This window comes from Triturus cristatus, chromosome 3_2 (assembly GCF_964204655.1).
Source record: "Triturus cristatus chromosome 3_2, aTriCri1.1, whole genome shotgun sequence".
NCBI classification, from domain to species: domain Eukaryota; kingdom Metazoa; phylum Chordata; class Amphibia; order Caudata; family Salamandridae; genus Triturus; species Triturus cristatus.
In genome coordinates this window covers 402872032-402895231 of record NC_140584.1, presented here as the reverse complement: position 1 = coordinate 402895231, position 23200 = coordinate 402872032, and the positions used below count along the sequence as shown (strand labels likewise).

Sequence of the window (23200 nt, the reverse complement as noted above, 5' to 3'; positions counted from 1 at the left end):
CATGCTGTGGTATGGAAGACAACTAAGAAATAAAGGAGGAGACCAGCGGTAAAACCGAAGTATCATCGGAGAAAGCACAAGAGAAAGAAACAAAGTCGGAGGAGACTGAAACTAAAAGTAAATCGGAGGGTTTAGAGAAATTGCTATACATGGGGTATCAATGCCTCGGATGGTGCATTTGTCTAATGCACAAAAGGAGAAAATTTGGAGCGGGGACTTTTCAGATGTTTACATCTCGTTGCACAGAGAAGTACAGTCAAAAGAGGGGTCAAAAGAAGAAGAGTGGGTATTAGCTAGGAGGCCTCGCATACCTACAACAATTGACACCTGGACGTCAGCATTTCTGATTTATGCAAGAGTCTATTGTGAAAAGATTCCTGAGAGATCAGTGTCAATATTTAAATATATGGACATCATAAGAATTGCACACATGGATTTTGGAAGGTTTGCCTGGTTATGTTACGATGAGGAGTTCAGGGCAAGGATGGTGATGAAGCCAGACAAGCCATCGGTAGAGGTAGACAATGAGCTATGGCTACAGTGGATGTATTCACAAAGACTGCCTCCTGCATTGCATACAGCGAGTGGTTTGGTGGTGCTCTATCGACCCTTTCTTGGGTGACCCACCTTGGGGAGGAGGGTGAGGGCCTGGGGTAGGGGACAGGGATCCGATCCTGGGCCTTGCTAGAGTTTTAACAGGGGTTATTGCCAGAGGAATCCTTGCAGATATAAGCAGGAGTGTGTAAAATGTGTAGGTAAACATGCAGTTTGCAGTGTTTTTGGGGAGCAGGCACATTTCAGTGGCAGTGGAAAAGGCAGGGGTGGGAGGGTCATTTCAGCCTGGTAAGAAAGTCTTTTTTCCAGTTATGATTGATAAGTTGAGTTATTGGGTTATGTTTTATCCTAACAGAGAAGATGCTTTGGTTTCAAACTGGGGGTTTGGAGAAGGTTTTCATTTGGGATATCAGGGTCCCAGGAGGAGGAGGTTTGTAGATAATTTGGAATCAGCCAGGGGACAGCCGCAAATCGTGAAGTAAAAGTTGGCAAAAGAGGTGGCGGAAGTGAGGATGGCAGGCCCATTCGCAGTCTGGCTTTTGCCAGATTTGATGGTATCCCTGTTGAATGTGGTGCCTAAGAAAAATGTTAAAGAATTTCAAATAATGCATCACCTGTCATGGCCTAAAGTGTTGTCATTGAATTATTTCATTGCTAGAGAGGATACAGCAGTGCAGTTCTCTCCAGTAGATGTGACTGTGGCTTTGGTGCGAAGGGTGGGCCCAGGTGCTGAGTTTTCTAAATGTGAAATCAGCTTTAAGGCTACCCCCAATTCATCCTAGAGATTTTTCCTTGTTGGGAATTCAGTTTGAGAATCAGTTGTACGTTGACAAAGTTCTGCCGATGGGCTGTGCGATTTCCTGTAAGCTTTTTGAAACATTCAGTACTTTCTTACAGTGGTGTTTTAAATTCAGGGCAGGTCACAAGTTAGTCACTCATTATTTGGATGACTTCTTGTTTATTGGTGCAGGTGGTACAATTGCATGCAAACAAGCACTGCAAAGTTTTCAGAACATGGCAGATGAGCTGAGTGTTCCATTGGCACTGGAGAAGACTGAGGGCCCAAGTACCCACTTGGTCTTTTTAAGTATAGGAAATGGATAAGGTGAGCGTGGAGGCCAGTTTGTCCAGTCAGAAAGTCAAGGAGATAGTGGCCTTGTTGGAAGAAGCAATTAAGGAACATAAGCTCCAGCTGCGCTAGATCCAACAATTGCTGCATCATCTCTATTTTCCATGCTGAGTTGTGAAGGCAGGTAAGGCGTTTTGTCACCAGCTTGTTTTTGCCATAGCAGCAGAAAAGTTGCTACACCACAGAATTCAGATTTCGACAGCATTTGCGGATAGATTTTGAAGTTTGGTTAATGTCCCTAAAAGGTTTAAATGACTTTGGTTGGTTGGTTCAAATCTTTTCGGATGCAGCAGGATTGGATGGTTTTGGTCTGTTCTGGGAAGGCAGATGGTGTGCAGAGAAGTGGCCCTCAAAATGGATGGAAGGAGGTAAGAGCATTGCCTTTTTTGATTTTTTGTCATTACTGGTGGCGCTTGCTATTGAACATGTCTTGCTGGCTCTGCTGTGTGCTGCTAGAGAAGGAAATGGGCATTCACATCTTAACGCCATATGCTCTATGATGCCATGGTGTTTTGTGTATGACAGGATGAGCTACGCTAGATATCTTCCTATATACTATGCCGAAATTATATTACTCGCAGTGAAACATCCAGAGATACACCACAACTGCATCAACTGATGCTTTTCAGTTCAACTGTCAGATGTTAATCCGTTTGGACAAATCCCAGTCGATCAAGCGATAGAGGTAACAGTTAACAAAGACTACTGGTGGTACGACAAGGTTCAACCTAAAGTGGGGTGCTGTGAAAAGATATTATATGACGGCTGAACACAGAAGCGCCTTTTGGGTCAGATGAGGCAAATGGTGCATAATAACAGATCACATTTTACTCACGCAGACCTACATAAGTCACGAATTGGAAAAGATACTGTTACAAGAGCTGTTAGTCTGGTTCAAAGCTGGATAAACCCATTTATTGGGCCACATGATCTCAGTAGTCTCTCCACAGGAAAAAAGGCATCTCAAGACAAAGGATCCAACATTATGAAGGCGCATGAAATAGGTGAACAGTGTTCTACAGACTTCAGATTTAAGCGACTTGAGAATAATCCACCTAATAAGAAGTTTCATGACCCAACGAAAATGAACAAACTAAAAACCTTCTCTAACATGTGCAAGAAGAAGGCAGTGGACAGCAATGACAGGACAATCATCATGACAACAGAGAAAGCACTATAATCATTGTGACAGCATAGAATTGGAACCTTCAAATTGCGGATGTACTCTCATACCTTAAGACAGGGGTCTTCAAACTAGGGGGTGGGCCCCCCTACTTCAGACTGGGGGGTGGGCCCCCCCTAGGGGGGCCTCAAGTGATCCCACAGGGGGCACCAGGCTCTGGCCAAAAGAAGCATGATGGTGATAACAGTGCTTTGTTTTAAGCGGACAAAATGAGCACCAGTAAGCCACTCTGTAATGGGCAACCAGTTACATCTTTTGTCATTTATATCCTAGCTGTAAGTATGTGTCAAAAGTGAAAGGACTCCATATAGTCTTCAAAACCCCTTCACCCATTTCTAATAATCACACTGGGGATTCTTTTACGAGTTAGTAAGGCCTGCCTGACCAGATTAGTATGTTTGGCAATCATGTATTTGATTGCATTTTTAAAACTGTAACAGAACATAACTCCAATGTTTAAATATGTGTAGACATATTTAAACATTGCCTATTTAATAGAATAACAAGTGCATTCAAAATCCTGTCTGCCAACAGACATACACAGGAAACATTTTTGCAGCTTGCAGCTGAACTGGATCTCTCTGAAGAACTAATGGGAAAATTGAAGCAATTCTCATGCTTGCTGTATGCATCAAAATCTTTGGTTTATCAGATGAATGACTTGAGATATCACCTTTTCTGCTCAAAGAAGGGTGAGATAGACAGACATCAACTTCCACCTTGCAGGGACTGTCTGAAGAAACATGCTGAACATGCAAAGTATCAAACTGCTATAAGCAAGGGATGTCTTATGAATGATCCACAGACACCTAGTCCAATTGGGAGAGGGTGGAAGTTGGATTACAAGAGGGAGCAGAGCAACTGGTAGTGGACTGGATAGAGGGGCAACCAGCACCTTAGGCTGTTCTAGATCTACTAGCTTGCAACTGCATTAGGAACTGCAAACTGCCAACATGCATCTGCTGCCCGAAATATCCTGAAGTGCACTGACATGTGCAGACCTCCTGCCTGTGAAAATCAAATGGAAGCAGAGAATGATGACACAAAGGGTCCGATTATGATGTCAGATGGACCGCTAGCAACGGCCTGTGAGTGTCAGTCTGTTGGACTTGGCCCTTTTTGGCAGGTTCATCCCTAAACATTTTGCCCTCTCCTAGCCTTTTCTGTGACCTGGTGTTGGTGGCTTTAGGCCTCTGGGCACTTTAGCACTGCTGTCCAGTGTAAAGTGCGTGCGTTCTCTGTGTACATTTGGTAAGGTTGGCCTGCCCTCCCATAGGAATGCATTGGGGATTCCCTGATCAGTGTGTCAGTGGTAATTCCTGGACTGTGAGGAGCAGTGTGGTCGAGTTTAGTATGTATGAAATTTTAAGAACAAACGCTGCGCGATGGTGTGCGCAGATGTATTATGACTATGGGAGAAATGCCACTTTTAGAAGTTGGCATTTCTATGTGCTATGTGTCTGCCTGCCTGATGTGAATTGCATGTCTTGCTTGTGAGTGACAGGGGCTGGGAGGTGTGTGTGGCTCCAGGAGGGGCAGGGCGAGTCAGCCCTAGGCTGAATGGGACATCTGCGTTGGGAGTAGTGGGAGGAGTAATCCCCTGACTCTGAATAGGACTGTGCCCAGCCTGTACAATGCTGGCTCCACCCCCTGTGGTGTGTCTGATCACCTAGCCCCCACCTGACAAAGGGGAAGAGGAGCTTGGAAAACAAAGTGCTACAAATCGCCCCTGAAACAGTTGCATCTGGTTCCTGCAAACCCTACACTGCAGAACAAAGGAGAAAGGAGTATAAATGTAGGGGCTGTGACCCTATGTTTGTGTGCTGGTGTGCTGTTCCTGACCTTGCTGGGGTGTGCTGCTGCTAGGGCCCAGGAGAAATCACCATGAGGACTTGCCTCCCTGTGCCCTGCCTTGCCCCCTTGATCTCCAGGACTTTTTGGGAGCTCTTGCGCCCTGTGAGCGCTTTATTTTAACTTTGCCAAAGAAAAGGAGCACGAGGGCGATCTTTCAGAGGGTGTCCCGGAGGGGAGAGAAGCGGGAGCCCACCCCGCATTTTGCCGCCGAGCAGGAGTCTACCCCGCTTTATGAATAGTGAAACAGCGGGTGCCCATCCCGCGCTTGGAATGGTTGGCGGGTGCCCACCCCGCTTGTGTGCGTTTCTTTAAAGTGGGTGCCTACCCCGCGTTGCGGCTGAAAGAGTGAAATCACCGCAGGGGCCGGCACGACCAGGAAGTCAGGCACCCGCGCCTGACTGTGGGCGGGGCCTGCCCACCCCACCTCCGTATGCGCTGAGATGAGCAGGAATGAAGAGACTTCCCCGCAACAGAGAGCTCGTGAGTAAGTGATGGCTAGGGGGGGAAGCAGACTCAAGGCACAGGATCGGTGCCTATTTCTCGAGTGGACCCACCGGAGAGTGGGCCGCTCTAATGTCACCCACATTGCTGCCAGGGCCCCCATGGGGGCCCAGCGGGTCGAGAGGGGCCAGTGCCCCTTCCAGTGCTACTGTTTGGACGGTCCCGCAAGAAAGCGGGCCGCCCCAACGATGGGGGCATATTTGTTGTTAGAACCCCGTGGGGGTCCAGAGGGCACAGTGGTGCCAGGCTCCTTTAGGGATAAAGTCACAGCTGTGCCGCCGTAGCAGGCAGCTGCAAAGTGTGCACATTAGTTCTTAGGGCCCCAGGAGGGGTCTAGAGGGCACCGCGGTGCCCGGGCATGTCTTGCCTATTCACAGCTGCACCACCGTAGAGAGCAGCTGCAACGTTGGCTGCATTGTTAGTGATGAGAAGTCCCTGAGTGGGACAGAAGAGGCGAGGCACAGTGGTGCCAGGCCCTTTACTTTCTTCACAGCTCCATGGCAATTAGGGTCAGATGCAATGTTTAGGCCAATATTTCTTTCGGGGCAATTTTTAATAAGATAGGAGTGAGATACACTCCTCTGCCCCAGGGCAATTGCGCACTTGCAAATTCTGATGCATTGGCAGCCGCCCTGACATTTGGGACATAGGGATTTGAGCCCCTTTGAAAAGGCCAGGGGAACTGTTAGGTTGATAGGGCACCAGGCCCTACTGTGATTTATGTGGTGCTAGGAAATGTGATTCATGTACTGTGTTTTATGCACTATGATTTATGCCTCTACTGTGGTTTATGTTATGAGGTTTTGCATATTGTGGTTAATGCTTGGGAGGTTATTCTCCACTGTGATTTATGCATAATGTGAGTTATGATTAGGAGGTTAGGGTCTAATCTGTTTAGGCTTATGAGGTTGGCGTATAATGTATTTTGCACCTGATGTGATACTGTGCATATTATGGTTTATGTTGCAGCCTTAGCCAACCAGAAATCCCATTTCTAACAGTGTCCCTCTGACATGTGGTGCCGCGGTCCAACCGCCTCATTAAGATGCGTCGCGGTCAGAGGCAGCAGACAGAGGGACTGACTAACACTTCCGATGGGCTCACGGAGCCCGTCGGTCCATTGGTCGGAACGTAATACCCTACAATAGGGGTGGTACCTGCTCAGGCACAGCCGTAGGGATCAAGATGGCCTAGTCTGACTGCCTTTTCATAACGGTCCGGCCACCATGAAAAGGCAGCCGGAATTGGACTTTGGGGGCGACCATCTCCAATGGGCCTCCACTATGGGCCCAGAGGGTCACCAGTGGTGCCCCCGCAAACATCCATGCCTTCTGTGCCAGCACATGGGACATGGATGTTTGAAAACATCAGCTTTTCCATTGTGGCCTGTGCTGCGGCCGCAATTGAAAAAGTTATGATTCCGACTGCCTACACGAAAGTAGCATCATAATTTGGCGGATGGGACCTCCAGCTACTTATCAGTCTGTCCCAATTCCGCTACAATGTCGGCCGGACGCTAAACCAACCGGCATCGTAATGGGGCCTATAGTCAGAAGAAGATGATATCGACCAATGTGAATGATAAAATTGTGTTCATGTTCACTGATGACATACATTGAATATGTAAGATGTAACAACTATTATTATTTGAAATTGTAAGTGAAAATTATGCATATAATCTATCAATATATAAGGAATACAATGAAGTTTTATTGTTATTATTTAAGGACTATATGGTCATTATAACAATTAATAATCATAATTATTTTTTAGATAATATTGAATTTAACAATTTGGTGGAATTCGATTTATTTTTCCAGATATTATGATGAATTTGTATGCTATATATAAAAAATATGAAAAACATTATTTGGTATGGGTATGGTTGCTAATCCAATAATATCATACAAAAGGCAAAGAGTGATGACTTGCTTTCACATATTTTCCATCTCTGGGCATCCATATCTTGCAAAAAAATAATGTTAGAACCCATCCCTCGAATGGTACCAATAGCATAAATCTGTAGTCCTGGCTCACACCTATCAGTATGAGGAACTGTGGCTCCCAAAGAAATGCTTTTCAGACTATTATTTTGTAAAAAGCAAATATTCCTTGTAGTCGTATTTTATTCATTAGAATTTGTTGTAACTGAAAACTGGAAACACTGATCGTATTTTTTCAAGATTCTCACCAATATCTAGTTTTAGCTGTTGGGCAAACATTTGAAACTGAAAACTGTGAAAAACATTATTTCTCCTACACTGTTTTATTTCTGTCCAAACATAGCTCAGTAATGCTAACTTACTAGACTGCAAGACTCCAATCATCTATTGTGCAGAGTCACTGGGATTCAGCACAGATAAAACATAGTTGTTTTTGGCCATAAATATTCCAAAGCCAAAGGTGCACAATATCACACCTGACTGATACAAAGGATCAAATCGTTCATTCCTGAAGCTGATTTGAAATCAGTTCCACAATCACTAATTATTCTAGGATTACCTATTAGAACAGTGGTTCCCAAACTTTTTATAACCACAACCCACATTTTAGAACAAAAACCTTTCACAACCCACCTAACCTTGATTGACATGAGCAGGGAGGATTTTTTAATGTATCTAAAGCATCGTGTGGTAGTGCACTGTCCTTTACAGACATCACATTTTCTATTGAAGTGGCAACTAACTTTGCACAGACATGCTGTTTCACTGAAAAAAGTATAGCGCACAAATAATAATGCCAGGAAATCGGGTTTCTGTGAATATTTTTAATTATTGCATCACCAAATAAAGTGTGTTGATTTGCTTCATTCCTGTTAAAATATCTGCTTCCTGGAATTTCAGAATTTAATAAAAATGTATTTCTTTTTGCTTTTCCTAACTGTTGAATAAATACAATTCATTTACAGGTATCTAATTTTTGTGGTGCAAAAAAAATCACACTTTCCTGTATTCTTGCGAGATTGTCACATAATTCACAGTAAAAACTCCTCTCACTTTGCAGTTGGAAAAAGAAAAGTAAACACTAATTCCATAAGCAGCAATTTTTAAGAAGACATTTATCCTGTCATTTGACTTCTGTCTGAAGCACCAAATGTGAAAGATACACACATAATCTAAGGCATCTTTGTTTTTTGCTCGGACTTTCGCGACTCACCAAAAATTGGATGGCGACCCACAGTTTGGGAAACACTGTATTAGAACATAATACATCTCTAAACTTTACCTGTCCTCTCTAGAAGCAGCCCTCCATGCAGCCGCAAGGTTAATATCAAGATATTCAACAACATCACTCATATCCTAATCTTCCTCTACTGCACATTTCCAAACCACACATTTCGAGAAATGTTATGATTTTAATGGATGCCAAGATTGCATATGTATCCTGAAGAAGGCATAGATTCACATAGTAGCTGAAGCATTGACTACAAAGATTCACCTAGTAGCTAAAACAATGACTACAAAGTCTGTGCGATTTTTTGAATGCTGATAGTCTGATGGAGAATTAGAATTATTATGTTAAAATATGATTTAATCAGAGTAACACGAAACCTTGTAATATTGTCTCTGAGAGGTAACATATATTAATGAGTAGGATACCCGAATATTTTTAGCTAGATATCCATTTTAAAGATATACAAATGGGTCTTCTCACATACCTGTGGAAATGTTGAAGTGTTAATTTTCAGCAATAATCTATACTTGTACATGTTCGAAAGCATATTAAAGAAAAATACATATTTTTGAAAACATGGTTGTGTGAGAAATCATCGTGTTGAGAGAAAGAATAAAAGTGAGGAAATAAATAAGCATTGGCAAAGACAATAGGTCTTGCCTATGCATGAGCTATTATCTTTGCCAATGTATTTTAGCCATGTTGTACAGCAGTGTGGCTGCTGTTCAGCATGGCTAAAAGCTAGTGGTGTGGCATAGAATAGAGTGGCATAGAGGAGCGTGGCATAGAGGAGCGTGGCATAGAGTGGTGTGCAGTGAAGTGGCATAGAGCAGAGTGGCACAGAGTGGAGGGGTGTAGAGTAGAGTGAAATAGTGTGGCGCGGAGTAAGTGTAGAGTGGAGTGGTGTGGCATAGTGTAATGTAGCGAAACAGGGACAGTGTCCTGAAACTCATATGTGTAAGGTGATAAGCGATATAATTTTTTTTATATAAAAATGCAGCAGTGTAAGAAATAGTACCTGAATCACAGCACGATCAGCAGACTGACACTAAATAAGAGCAATTTGAGGTTGGTCCATACTCCACTGAAAGAAAAGAAAGTGACGCTTGGCACGAGCCGGACATTTAGGACGCAGAAAAGAAGAGTGACATTGAAGCCAACAGATGCTAAGCAACACATGGGCTACAAGCCCTTTATTGTACAAAATACTGCTCGCAAGCAAGTGTGAAGTAATGTGCTGTGGGCAGGCAAGCCCTAAAACAACAGGATTAAATGACAGTTTCATTAAATAGAAATAACAGTAGGGGAGGCATCAATAAATTAATATTAAGGAGTAGTCTTGACTAGCACTAAAGGCTAGCACATACTGCAACGCTAATGTACTGTAGTGGCAACTCAACTGCGGCTGAGCGTTGACTGCTTGTAAGGCTTCATTTGGAAGCTTCTGGTCCAGAGTTATTTCGTCTTCCAGATCGGGCTGTCTCTTATCCCCTGTCTCTGAATGTGGCAAGCAGTGTGTGTGCTCCTATTGGCACAAACGGGTAAGGAAGACAGATGCACGGTGAGGAAGGGTGCAGAGATCCTAGCATCTTGAGACTGCGGGGCTTGTGAGAGATGTGGGCAAGTCGTACAGACATTTTAGCATCATAAGGCACAGAGGGCAAATAGGAAGAAATGTGCAGGACTGGAACAGAAACCCTAGACTTTTCAACTATCTTGCAGGGATGTTGAAAATTAACAAATACAGTCAGCACAGTTTTTTATGTTTTTAACATTAAATCAAGATAACCAGTATATATATATGTTCATCATAGTTTTCACAGGTTTCTTAAATTTTCCCCATTAATTTTACTATAACATTTTTGAAGATTGTAATATATTTTTGCCTATTAGGTTCTCTTCGAGGTTGTTTTTGATAGAACCAAACGGTTTGGCAATTCGAAACATAAGAATGGAACTATCATCTTAAGGGTTTTGGGAGCCTTGTGCAAGACATACTTTAGGGGCCCTGTTTGGAAAAGCTTTGAATTTTATTCCTGCTAAATCAAGCCCACATGATGCCCAACAATACTAAATTATACTTTAATTGTTTGTTAAATGAATTCTTGCCTGGAACTCCAAAAACCTTGATGTCAGTGTGTAGAGAGAGAGAGTCAGAACTAAAGGTAGGGAGAGAATTTTAGATTACAAATGGAATAGACAGAAATCAAATAGAGAGAAAGTTCACTTTTCCAGGGCGACTCTCAAAAGGTGGAGGCCCAGGGAAATTGCCCACTTTAGGTTCGCTTATATTCATTGGACCATGTCCACATACAAATAAGGCAAGGCCCACAAAAAAAAACCCTCGCTGCTAAAGCAAGCATACATCTGCTATGACAGAACTGACAATGTGACCTTATCTGCAATTCGAAAAATAGTCCCTTCCCAAATGGCCTCATGTGCAGTTTGTGAATGGACCGCTTTATCGTCTCACAGGCCGAAGTCACAGAGGCACAAGCCGGCATTTGTTTGTGTGTTAGTAAAAAACAGATTCATCTTTCTTTTTCTGTGTAGTTACTGATTGGTGGCGTTGGGAACTGCTGTCTGGGAATAGTAGCTCATAAAGAATTTGCACCAGCCTCTTAATGCTTAAGTTAAATCTCAGAAACTGATGCATATGGGGTTGGTATATCTAGTCAGACTGTAAATTACTTTTTACGTTCTAAATTGTTATTAGAGCATATAATAGCGTAATATAGGCCTGAACCTTTTTATTTTTGTTGAGGCTGGAGGATTTATAATTGTCTTAACACATTGGACAGCTCAGGGGCTTGGGTCTGGTCACTTGGGAAAAGTTGAGATCCAGTGACAAGTTGTTATCTTTGGAACTTGGGAACCTGAATAAAAATGTTGGCTCCCTTCTTAGACATGATACTGGACCAGTCAATACATTTATTTATGCCTCATTCTTTTTATCTGCCAAAACGTGCCACTAATTGAAATTTAATACAAGCAACAGAGCTACATAAAATGGATTGAATTCTTAGAAGCGCACATTAAAAATGAGGCAAGGAATCCTTGGCTTGGGATTCAATCAATGGGTAAAAAGTGAACAACGTGTAGCAGTCCCCACTGACCCTACGACTTTCCTGTCTTTGTGTGCATGTGAGTGAATAGTTTGGCTTTCCTTTCTCTGTGCTTATGTGGATAGTTGTGACCTTCGTGGCTCTGTCTGTAATGGACAGTTGTGACTTTCCTGGCTCTGAGTGTATGTGGATAGTTTTGAAACAAATCTAGTAAAATGCACAGAATTGTTCCCATAAAGTGTTTTATGCAACATGGGGTACCGTGCTTTCAGGCAGCCTTAAAGAGATTCTCCCTAATCTAAGCATTTCCCAGAAGGCTTTGTTATGGGAATAGATGCATGTTTTATCTTCACAGGTACAAAAACATTTTGACAACCAGAAAAACAACCCTGTACACAGGAGCGGTACAAGGATTTTCAATGGCCCAGGCAAAGTAGCATGTTACCTGTTGGAGCAAATGTTATATATTGAAAAAATACTATTTGGGGTTCTTTCCGCAGTAACTTGGTGCCACCATTAGGTGAAGCCACAAGGCTGCTGCCTTAACTCGCATTATTGAAGCAGTGAAAATGGAGCACGTTTATGTGCAGAAGTGAATGGGCTTATTTAGAAATGTAACAGATTTAAGGCTGACCCGAGTCCGTGAAAGGACCTTACAGTTGTGGCAAAAAAGGTCTCAGACTGACTCTGCACCCGTCAAACTGAGCTTTCAGAGTCCTTACACAGCTCTGTTTATGTCCTGCCCTATTAAGTTTCAAGGTTAGCTAGTTTTTTAAGGAAGCCTCCTAATTTTCATATAAGCCAGTTAACCCTTGTCTGTTAAAATGTCTGTGACTAAGCTCCAATGGTTCTCTGTAGTCCTTATTTGGAACACCTTCTCACCCAAGTTGTCCTTAAAGAGATTAGCTGCTTACACACACACACCGTCAAATTACTTATTGTTGGATACCAAAGCTCTAAAGTCGGGCAAATCACTCAAGTCATCACTTCCTTCAATCCTCAGCCCCTGCAGGAGTGGGAATTCCATCAGGGACTCTGACTCTTGATAGGATATGTCCTCCTGGAAGACCGGAGAGCCATCTTCCTCTCGGTGCGTGCCGTGGAACCACAGATTCTCATAGGGTTTGGGGCTGGGTGTCATGTCACCAAGTAGGGGCTGTGTGGAATCCGAGCGTAGGTACAAGGGGGCTGGTGCACGCTGGCCCCGGTAGTTATCCACTATTACCTTGGCATACTGTACAGACTCGCTTGTGTTCACATAGGATCTCGGTTTATGGTCGCTAAATTGAGGCAAGGACCCTAGAATGTCCTCCTTGTGCATGTGGATGAAGCTCTTCAGAGGATCCTCAAGGCGGTCTCTGGATCTGTTCTTCTGCTGTGCTGCATCTTTTTCTAGAATGGTGATGTCACAGGTGATAACCTGTTGGGGCTCCCTCATGTCGATGGGCTGTTTATTTTCCTTAAAAATACAAAAAGTTTATTAAAATTGTTGTGCCCTTCTTTTCTCTGTTATGCTATCCTGACACTATTTCAGAATCAAGTTTCTGACAGTGAGAAGTTGTGTAAAGCAAATAAAGAGTGCAGTAAAAATGAAGATTAAGTAACAGACATATCGATTGATTGAGTGATCATTAGATGGATAGATCAGTAGATGAACAAACAGACATACTGATGCATATACCTGCAGCTTGACAGAAGGGTCACACAAATAGGTAGATTAGTACACTGATGGGTGGATAGGCAGGTAGATGAATAAGAAAAGTAAAAGACTAGCTAGATCAACAGAGGACTAGGTCAATAGGTAGACTAAAAGATAGATTGAAGAACAGCATGTATGTCAACAGACCAATCAATAGACGGAGTACATACAATATATCCAATAGATTTGACAAACCTTGCCAGATCAGATAGATTAAATACTTGATTATTCTTTATGATTTATGAAAAACTGTAATCTCAGTGTTTTACAGTGGACAACGAAAACAAAGTAACTTACTGCAAATCGTGTATCTTATAAGTATCTTATGCTTGCCAGTAAATATGCTGTACACCAGTATTGACCACAGACTTGTAAATAAATGTATGATGCATTTAATGAAATACCAATCCCAGTTAGTCTGATGAATTCCCTGCCCATTGCACCACTGCATACAATAGTTATATAGAAAGGTGGGATGATAAATGTCATTCTAGCCAGGTTTGTCTATAGTGAATTGGGAGATCTCCTGATTAGTAAAAGTCTCTGACCCTCTCCCTGGTATTAAACCCACTTACTACTGAATTACTCTCTCTGTTGCAACACAATGAAGCTGCAATACATCTAATTACCTCCTGTAGCTCAGCTGGAATCCATTTTCCTGAAGTGCTGTTGGCTGGGTCTGGTACATTTGGCCAGAATTGATTCTTCATTCTTTCAGGGAGACAAAGAAAATATTTAACCACTCAAAAGTAAACAGTTAGTTCAACACCGAAAGTTGGTCCACAAACTCACTTCTGCTTCATCAGGTATATGATCACCAGCAGACACACGATCATTGCACAGGCCAGACCCAGCATACTGACTTCAATTTCATCTGCAGAGAAACAAAACAAAATGTGGATAGATGGTTGTGCTTTCTTGATAAATCTTTAGCTGTAGGAGGTTCTTTTTTCCAGATTCATAGACAACACTGGGTCCATAGGCACTAATGTGAGGAACAACAGTGATCAGTAAAGAATTGGTCTAGCTGTCAATGCAGCAAAGGTCTGGACTGTTTAGTTACCACAATGGGCAAGTATCATATGGATAGAAACTTGTGATATCAAGTTGGCCTTAGCATGAATGGTCTTCCAAGTCTTGCCAACACCTCTTCTGTGGGCTTGCCATTTGACCCCAGGCCAAAGTAAATGCTGACAAACTGAACATTGTGTAAGTGAGAGCAGCAGCAAAGGAGCTTGTTGGAGGGGAGGAAGAGCAGAACATCCTCTAGCCGAAGAAAGCAGGGAGCCCAGCCTGCGCAGTGCTGTCACTGTGGTTCACAGTGCCCCCTGCCCATGATGTGGACTATCTTCTTAAGAGCTCCCCACATTTGAGCCACCCGCTTCAGCAGCTGGTCGCTTAGAAAATATGGATTTAAGTTCCCCCATCTTACAGATGGAGCCCCTCCCTCTTGAGTGTAGAGTTGACATTGTTGACCCTGTATTCCAGTTAGTGGAATCGGCTGGGTCACCTGATTGCACCAACTTTCTAAACTCTTTGGGACCTAAACATGTTCTAGAAATGGATGGGAAGTAGTGGTCATTTTAGGGTGAACTACTTGTGGGGGGTGAAGTTGGTGGAACATCCGGAAGCGCTGCAGATGGCTGAAAGTGTGATGTTGAGGCTGAGGAACAGTGACACAGTGGAAGTCTAAGTTAAGCATTCCTAAAATCCTACTGCTATCATGGATGAGGCACAGGCTGGTAATCTCTTGTGGAGTTAGTTTACTTCACTTTGTGTGCAGTTGCTTTATTATACACACCTTAAGGTTTGAGCCTTCTTAATCCTATATGTGGTGTGGTCTTGACTCTGGTTTACACTTATTCTGTCTGGTTATTTTATGAACATGTTTGTGTAGCAATGAGAGGTGGCTGCACATACTGTTTCCCTCGTTCCATTACATTACTGACAAACACTCACTCTTCCTCAACACACTCACCTGGATCTCATTCTGTTGCCTATCAAACCTATCCTCTCCCCTCGCACCATCAGCTTACATCACTCTGACTTTGCACATGGCGGCTGCCTTCTGCAGCCCACAACACATGCACCTGTAGTCCCTGTCACCCAATGGAAACACTTTCCCTCTGCCAGCACCCTTTAACGAAATTCACAGTCACTTCTCACCCAAATTGAACCCCTTATTCATTGAGCAACTCGAAAACACTCTGAAAATAAAATTTGACTTACAGCAACATCTTTGTAACGTCCCCCCTGCCTCCCCTCATCGTGATCCTTGAATCACTACATCTATCCAAGCATTAAAAAAGTCAATGTGTGCACCACTTCATAAATTAAATAAAAACCTTACCACACAACACCTTTAATCTTATACACAATCCCTAACATCCACAAATATGCCTCCTCATTACAGTCTAACCCTCAACACCCAGCTCACTACACCAATGTTCTTTTCTCATGACCTTGCACATCTGTTATTCCTTCCTGAACATTTTGCATCTCTCTTCTCAGATCTTGGGCATTTTAACTAACCTAAAAATACTCTTCTTCAGCCCACTTCTCACATTTCTCCATGGCATAATTTTTAGACCAAGCAAAGTTATATTGTACCACTCATTGTTACATGAGCTACACATGAGTCTTAAAGGGACAATATGACTCCTCTACAGGGGAATTCCAAGAAAACTACCCACTGTCTTGCTCCCAAGCTGCCCTTTGGCTTGTGCAGTAATTGCTCGGACTTCAGTGCACAGACTTCCTTGCTGGTCCTAAAGCTACTCGAGACAATATAGTGGTGCTTCATCTTGTTTGAAATTCAGCAGTCACACGTTCATCACATTCATCTAGGATAAGGTAGGTGCATGGATTGGACACTTATCTATCTGGCCCCACAGACACACACTTTCTTACTGTGTTCACCTTCTTCATCACCCCCCTCTTCCCTCACCTTTCTCAAGTCCCTGTTTGGCATGTACTGTGCTCTGGTAGGTGGGATCTTTTATGTCATAGTATTCTGTATTATATTTAGGAATTTTTAAGGCTTGAAGTCTGTGGGGTAGATGGGACCTAGACCTGTAACTGGAATAAACTGCACCTGCTTAAGCCTATATCTGGAGTCTTGTATTGTTTTGGTTTGTAAACACCACACCCTGGTTGCCTTTCTCTGCTCTCCTCCCTGCTATCTTTCTATACTTTGCCGAAAGCCCTCCCAGGGAATATGATCGATTTGACCTGACACTCACTCATCCGAGTGGTTTGCAAAATCAAGACGGTCCCATTGGTGCTTCCGGCGCTGGTCGAACTCATCAGATGCACTTTGTAGGAGCTCGATTCCACCAGGTCCACCAGATTAAAGCTTCTTGAGGAGACCCCCAGAACGGACCCTAGAGTGAAAAGAAAGAACTAAACCATTAGACCAGGACACCTTCACTTGGGTGAACATTGAAGGCAAGATAAACCTTCAGGGTCAAACGGAAAGAAAAGTTTCAAGTAACAGACAGGAAGTGGCATTTTAGGCATAAATCGGTCAGATGGGAAACCCCTGCCTTCAGTACAATTTGCTCTCCTTCAATTGAAGAACAACCGTATTCCAACTCAAAGGGATACTGAAAGTAAATCTTACCAATATACTGATGCCTATGGGTGGTGCTGCCCATGGAAACAGCAACTCTAATGATAGCTTTTATCTGCATCTTGAGTTTTACCCTGACCCTGAAATGTGCACCATCCTCCTCCTCCCTTTTGTAATTCAAAAATCATTAAACTGGCATCAATTTCAGTTTTTAGATGAACACAGGAAGCAGGAATGCTTGAAAATAGGAAAAAGAGACAAATGACTATGTTACCGACACCCATGTTCCCCGTAACCGTAAGTTCAATGGGAGGCTGAGAGAGTTGCCGCTACCCTATGCCGCAGCCTTCTAGTATACTAGGAAGCCCACTGTGCCTCATCTCTGCCATCACCTTTCAAGCTCCAGCCACACTTGAAGAATTGTGTCATATGATATTTTTAGCAACATCTCCTTCTTTTTAAGAATGATAGGCTGCTCATTGCTCAAAGAAACGGCGGCTTATGGAGAGAAGAACGGGGGCTGCATCGGTGAATCTTAGTGATGTTGTGAGTAAGGCATTCTCCCACATTAAAATGCTGGCAAGTAAAATCATCCACAGAACTTACTGAATGTTTTGTTATTGGCATCTGTCCAAAACAGTGTGTAGCTGGTGAGGAAGCCGTTTCGCTCCTCGACTGGCACTGGTTCCCAAGCCAGCTCAGCGTGTGACCTGCCGATGGCTTTCCCCTCTAGCTTGGGAGATCTTGAAGGAGCTGAAGGAACAAAGACCAACAGTGTGAACTCTTTTGAGAATTAGCGGCAGGATGAAGAGTTTCTTGACTCAAAAAGATCTTTCAATTTGAAGATCAGCTCTTTACTAATTCCTGTGCAGACACAAACAAACATATACACACGGGCTAGAAAAAAACACACACATTGCAGGCTGGCATAAGGTCAAAACCGTGCTGTCAACTTCAACACAAAAAAACTGAGTAATTCAACTTTCCATGTCTAAGAGAATAATTTTCAGTGAAAATCGAGCAGAGATGTCTGTCTCGACTGGCCTTAAGAGGGCATACATTGAGCACCCATGGCTTCGATAAATTCTATTAATTTAGGAGAAATGGGAGAGCCGTTAAAGGCTCGAGCTTGGCTCGATCCTGGCTCAGCTCGAGGTCCTCTTGGACCCCCAGCCAGAAACAAACCGAGAGTGGCCCCTCCCTTGTAGAGTCTATCTCATCCACGCATTCCTTGCCTCCTGCTGACAAGAAGGTCCCATGGTCTCCCCCTCTGCCCTTGCTATCCCTGGTGCGCGTTCACATGATAATGCTGAACAGGCAAAGGGTAAGCTGTGTCCACGGACTGCCCTCACCAGAGGAGAGTATTTGTTCTACTTAACATGCACTGATACGCATGTAAACACCAAGAATAAAAACATGAAAGGGCTGTGTTCTACATTCTAAAAATCAGACTCTCAAGGAACATTATATTACATTTGTGCTAAAGGTTTTAGGAGACGGGCGTTGCATTAGGTGTAGGACAGAGAATTCCAGAAAGATTAAATCTGCTTTATCATCTTTAAAGTGGTTGAAAGGTGATCAAAAATGACTATATAAAATTCCACATGTAACTTTGCTACCACATGCGTATGATAGCACATTGAAGCTGCCAGGAAGCAAAAGTCAAAAACACCAAATAAGTACTATATAGTTATAGAGAAAGAAGGAGACGTAATGCAGTCATTTAACAAAAACACCTAATATTTGGCAATTCCCTGGTCAGAACTCAGATTGTCCCTATTATATAGATACTCTGAGTTAGGCTCTTATACAGGAGCAATCTGAGTTCTGACTAGAGACTTGCTATTCAAAGTTGAATGAATGATCTTGAAATAGTCATAAAACCCTCTGATAAGGGTGAGGATATAGTCATAATGAACACCAATGACTACAGAAAAGATACACTGAGACCGTTAAGTGTTGTTATGAGGTTATAGATTGGATAGCATATAGAAATTCCACCCACGATTATTAGGATATGCTGTGGCATAGCATGAGGCCCATCTCTTGAACACAGATGAGTACCAGTTTTTAAAGGTAGACAAACCCAGAGTGCCTTGTCTGTATTTGTTGCCTAAGATTTACATACATCCCAAAAAGCATGCCAGGCAGGCCCATTGTGTCACTCACCTAACGGGGGCCTGTTTAAGAATACCGCGATTTTTAAGATAATTTCCTGACTCTATCTTTCACAAGTCTTTGTTCATATTGTTGGGAAAGTACTGCTTTTTTTGCAAAGGCTACATGATAGTCAGTGGAAGCAAACGTACACCATGATAACTCTAGATCAGTGGTCATCAAACTTATGAAATTGCCGCGTCTGCCATGAAAAAAAAACCATAATCGGGCCCACCACCAACATTTCTCACAATCATTCTATTAAACTGGCAATGTTTAAATATGTCTAGAGTTATTTGAACATTGCAGTTAAGTTATTTTACCATTTAAAAAATGCAATCAAATACATAATTGATAAACATACTATTTTGGTCAGGCAGCCCTTACTGAAGTGTTAAAGTATCTACAGTGTAATTATTGGAAATGGGGATGGGTCTTTGAAGAATATTTGTAGTCCCTTCCCTTTTGACACCTGCTACCAGCCAGGATATAAATGACAAAAGATATTTGTGATGGCCAATGACAGAGCGGCTTATGGGCACTCATTTTGTTTCGCTGAAAACAAAGCACTGTAATTAGCATAATGCTTCTTTTGGCTGGAATCCCTTGAGGCCCCCCTGGGGGGGCTCGTCCCCCAATTTGAAGACCCCTGCTATAGATGTTTGTTCCCTATATACATCCAGCAAACAGGATGTAGTAGTAATGGCGTGCATGTATTTTTTTCACAGCAGACCAATTTCCCCGTATAATCATACTCAGATACCAGGTGGCATGATGACATACTGTCTAGAGCAGAATAGATTTCTTTTTTTTTTTTTTTTTTGTCCTCATCTCACCTTTAAACCTAGGCAGATTTTACAAGCCGAGAATTAAGAAACTGGGCGCCCTTCGACTCACTGCCTTAGTCGCTGCCCCCTTGGGCTTCCCCACGCTGTTGAGGATAGGTGTAATCATTGGACCAGGATTCAGCCTTCATGGCACTGCCGATTAATCAGTTGCAAGCGACCTCCCCACACTAATAGGGGGGACCAGATGTTTCCGTCTACTTCTGTCTTGTCTTCCTGATTCAAACAAGCCATATTCAGCGCGGCTTTTACCCAGTCTTCTCTATTGGGAGGAGTCGGATCCTTCCACCTTAGGCATATCTCTCTCCTAGCCAAAATAATTAGATATAATAGTAATCCCTTTTCTAAACAGTGCTTCCTTTATAGAGTCGTTTGAACCAAAGAATACAAGGTTGACATCAACTTCCAATTCTATATCAAAAATGAGAGTCAAAATATCCCCCACATTCCTCCAAAATGAACACAATTCTATACATTCAAAAAACATATGTATATCATCCGCTTTGTCATATTTACATCTGGGGCAATGTGGAGTCGGGACCGGGGCAAACCTAGAAATTCTGGCGGGAGTATAATAAAGCCTATTCAGCACAAAAAAAGGTTTTTTTTCAGCCTAGCAGGCCTTATGTATCTATAGAGTAACTTTTTTGTGAGCAGAATAGATTTCTATTCGAGGACACACTGTATCTTCAGTATTGTGGAACACGTACGGGCAGCTGTTTTTCCCCCAGCTTTGCAATTCTTTTCATTGGATGGTGGGAGGAGCAGGTGGTCTGGACCGAGGACAATGAACGATACACCAAACACATACCAATATGGATCAGGGACAGAGATAATATGTTCCATATATGGGATGGCCACATCCCCAAAGCTAAGGAATTGATTGATAAATTAGGATAAAATAACCCAAATTTGACATTTACATAGAAAATGAGCAAACAATACAGTCACTACCTGTACATTTCTGTGCATGTGGAAAACAACAAAATAGTGACATCATTACATAGGAAAGAGACTGCAGGCAATAGTGTCCTACATGCCGACAGTCACCATCCCAAAACACTCAACTCGAGCATCCCCTTTAGGGACTACTTTAGAGCAAGTCACAATTGTAGCACACAGAAGGGATTTTTGAAAGAGCAACAGAATATTTTAAAACAGTTTGCTCATCAGGGATATATTGCCAGAGTTTTATCACAGCCTAAAATGCAGAATGTCAAACAAGAGGAAGCACTCTTTCGGGATACTAAACGAGAAATTAATAAAAAGAATAAATATACCATTAGATTTATTACAATCTATATTAGGAAATCAAGGGGGTTGAGGAACATCATTTAAATAAATTGGGGCCCTTTAATTGCTGATCCTATCATAGGTACTGAGGTAGGTAGTTATCCATCTATAACCTATAGAAAGCAGCGATCCATTAATAAAATGTTGGTACACTTTCACCAAAGGACTAAAAAAGCATTTAATTGGCATAGCGCATAGAAAGAATTTTTCAAATACAGATTCTTTAAAGCCTGCAAATATAGCAGGAATAAAGATCCTTATTCACTACCAAGGGTTAGATTAAGCAGATATCAAAATATATTACCTGTACATTTGGTTTTGTCGTACATTTATTGGAATGTCCCTGTGAATTGACATATATTGGGAACACTAAGTTGCCAGTATGAAAAATAATTCTAGAGCACATGCGGGCTATTAAATATGTTGATCAGTCTTATCCTGTGGCAAGACATTTTTTCCAGAAACACGAAAGCAATAGTGATCTATTGTGTATTTATTGTATGATAGATTTGTTAAAGCCATCAGAGGTCGAGATCGTGAAAAGAAGTTAGGGATTTTAGAATTTCTTCTCGTCATTGATATTGATACCAAAAACTCCAATGGTGTGAACAGCGATGAGAAATTATCTGTACACATTGGCGTTTGATGATGAAGATGTTACGCCTGTTGCAGATAACTTTGGCTTGTACATTTCCCCTACCGAGTATTTTCTCCCTGCTCTTTTTTACTGAATGATGCTGCTACATCTATATGTACACATGTACGCTTCCATATCTCATGGATGTCGATACTAAATTTGATGCACCATCCAGTTCGCTTATACTGTTTTGATACTGATTTAAGTAGGATATCAACCAGATGATTGTATTCATTGATTTTGATTTGTATTGATGTTTTTGACATAATTGGGACATTAATCAGACGAGTTCATGTATTAAATCTGATTGTGCCATCTTAATGGACAATGGTCTTGTTAGAAATAGGTTTTCTGGTTGACAGAGGTATGGACAAGTCCAAGCAGGAATCACAATCCTAGTCAGGGTAAGTCTGTAATACACTTTAAATTAACGTGCTCACCCTCTGGTAGCTTGGCACAGAGCTGTCAGGCTTAACTTAAGAGGCAATGTGTAAAGTACCTTATAAAACACTTCGAACAATAACACAATCAAAACACCACAAAAGACTCCTCACCAGTTAAGTAAAATAGCTTCTTTTTTTATCAACAAAACAAGACCGAACCAATAAAAATCCAATAAGTAGAAGTCAGGATATGAATTTTTAAAGACAAAATGTTTTTGTTGTGCTTAGAAAGAGATAACACCAACCAGGGTTATCTGGACGCACTTGACCAGAGAAAATCCAAAGGTTCAGGTCAACTACGATGGAGCGCGGGCCAGATACAGTGACCAGGCTTGGCCCTCTGACAAGTACCTTGGATTCATCGACGTCAAGGTCAATGCATGGCGCAAATCAGACGATGCATCAATGTAGATCCCGCAGATGTAGGTGATGTTTCGGTTCTGAACTGCACAAAGTCGAAGATGCATCAAGAGTCAAGATGCATTGAGTATTGGGGTGATGCCTCATCGATGAAGCGCTGGGCTGTATGCGATGCGAGCAGCTCAAAGTGATGCGTTGACGCTGAGCCACGCAAAGTCAGATATGTGTCAGAAACAGGGGACGCTGCATCGTGCAGTCGGTGATGTGTTGTCGACATTCATGCAACAGTATTGATGGGTTGCTGTTGAGGGAAATGCGCCAGTTCCAATAGGTGCAATGTCATAAATGCGTTGATTTTCTTAGTTGCAGCCCTTCATACTCACTTCCAAGCACCCAGGACTGGATTGGCACCACTTGGCAGAGCAGGACTCACAGCAGACAGAGTCCATGTCCTGGTTGCAGGATCAAGAAAGAAGTCTTTGATATCCCTGAGACCTCAGAAAAGAGGAGGCAAGCCAACAAACTCTTGGAGAAACTTTTGCTCTGGGATTTAGAGATGCAAGCTCAGCCCTTCTCACTCCAGGCAAGAGGCAGCGTTAAATACTTTTCAAATTTGCTATGGCACATGATTAACTTTGTGCTCTAATGTGTCCGAGTTGTGTATTAGGATAGTTGTCTATTTTCCAATTATGAGTTCAAAGGATATTATTCATAAATATGTATTTATAATTCAT

At 42.5% G+C, this 23200-nt stretch overlaps 1 protein-coding gene across 4 annotated transcripts in view; it reads right to left on the bottom strand.

Annotated features, from left to right (window-relative positions):
• Nucleotides 1-9560: 9560 nt before the first annotated feature.
• CSF3R (colony stimulating factor 3 receptor) overlaps nt 9561-23200 on the bottom strand; it is a 180129-nt gene continuing 166489 nt past the window's right edge. For 3 of the 4 annotated variants that reach the window (XM_085647923.1, XM_085647919.1, XM_085647920.1), the window contains exons 12-16: nt 17338-17484; nt 16403-16543; nt 13953-14034; nt 13790-13871; nt 11158-12920 (exon numbers count right to left, since the gene is read on the bottom strand). In XM_085647923.1, coding sequence (XP_085504049.1) covers nt 12393-12920; nt 13790-13871; nt 13953-14034; nt 16403-16543; nt 17338-17484 — 980 coding nt within the window. In that variant the 3' untranslated portion in view covers nt 11158-12392. Of the gene's footprint in view, nt 12921-13789; nt 13872-13952; nt 14035-16402; nt 16544-17337; nt 17485-23200 lie in introns of all 4 variants that reach the window. The other variant, XM_085647921.1, reaches the window with a different exon arrangement.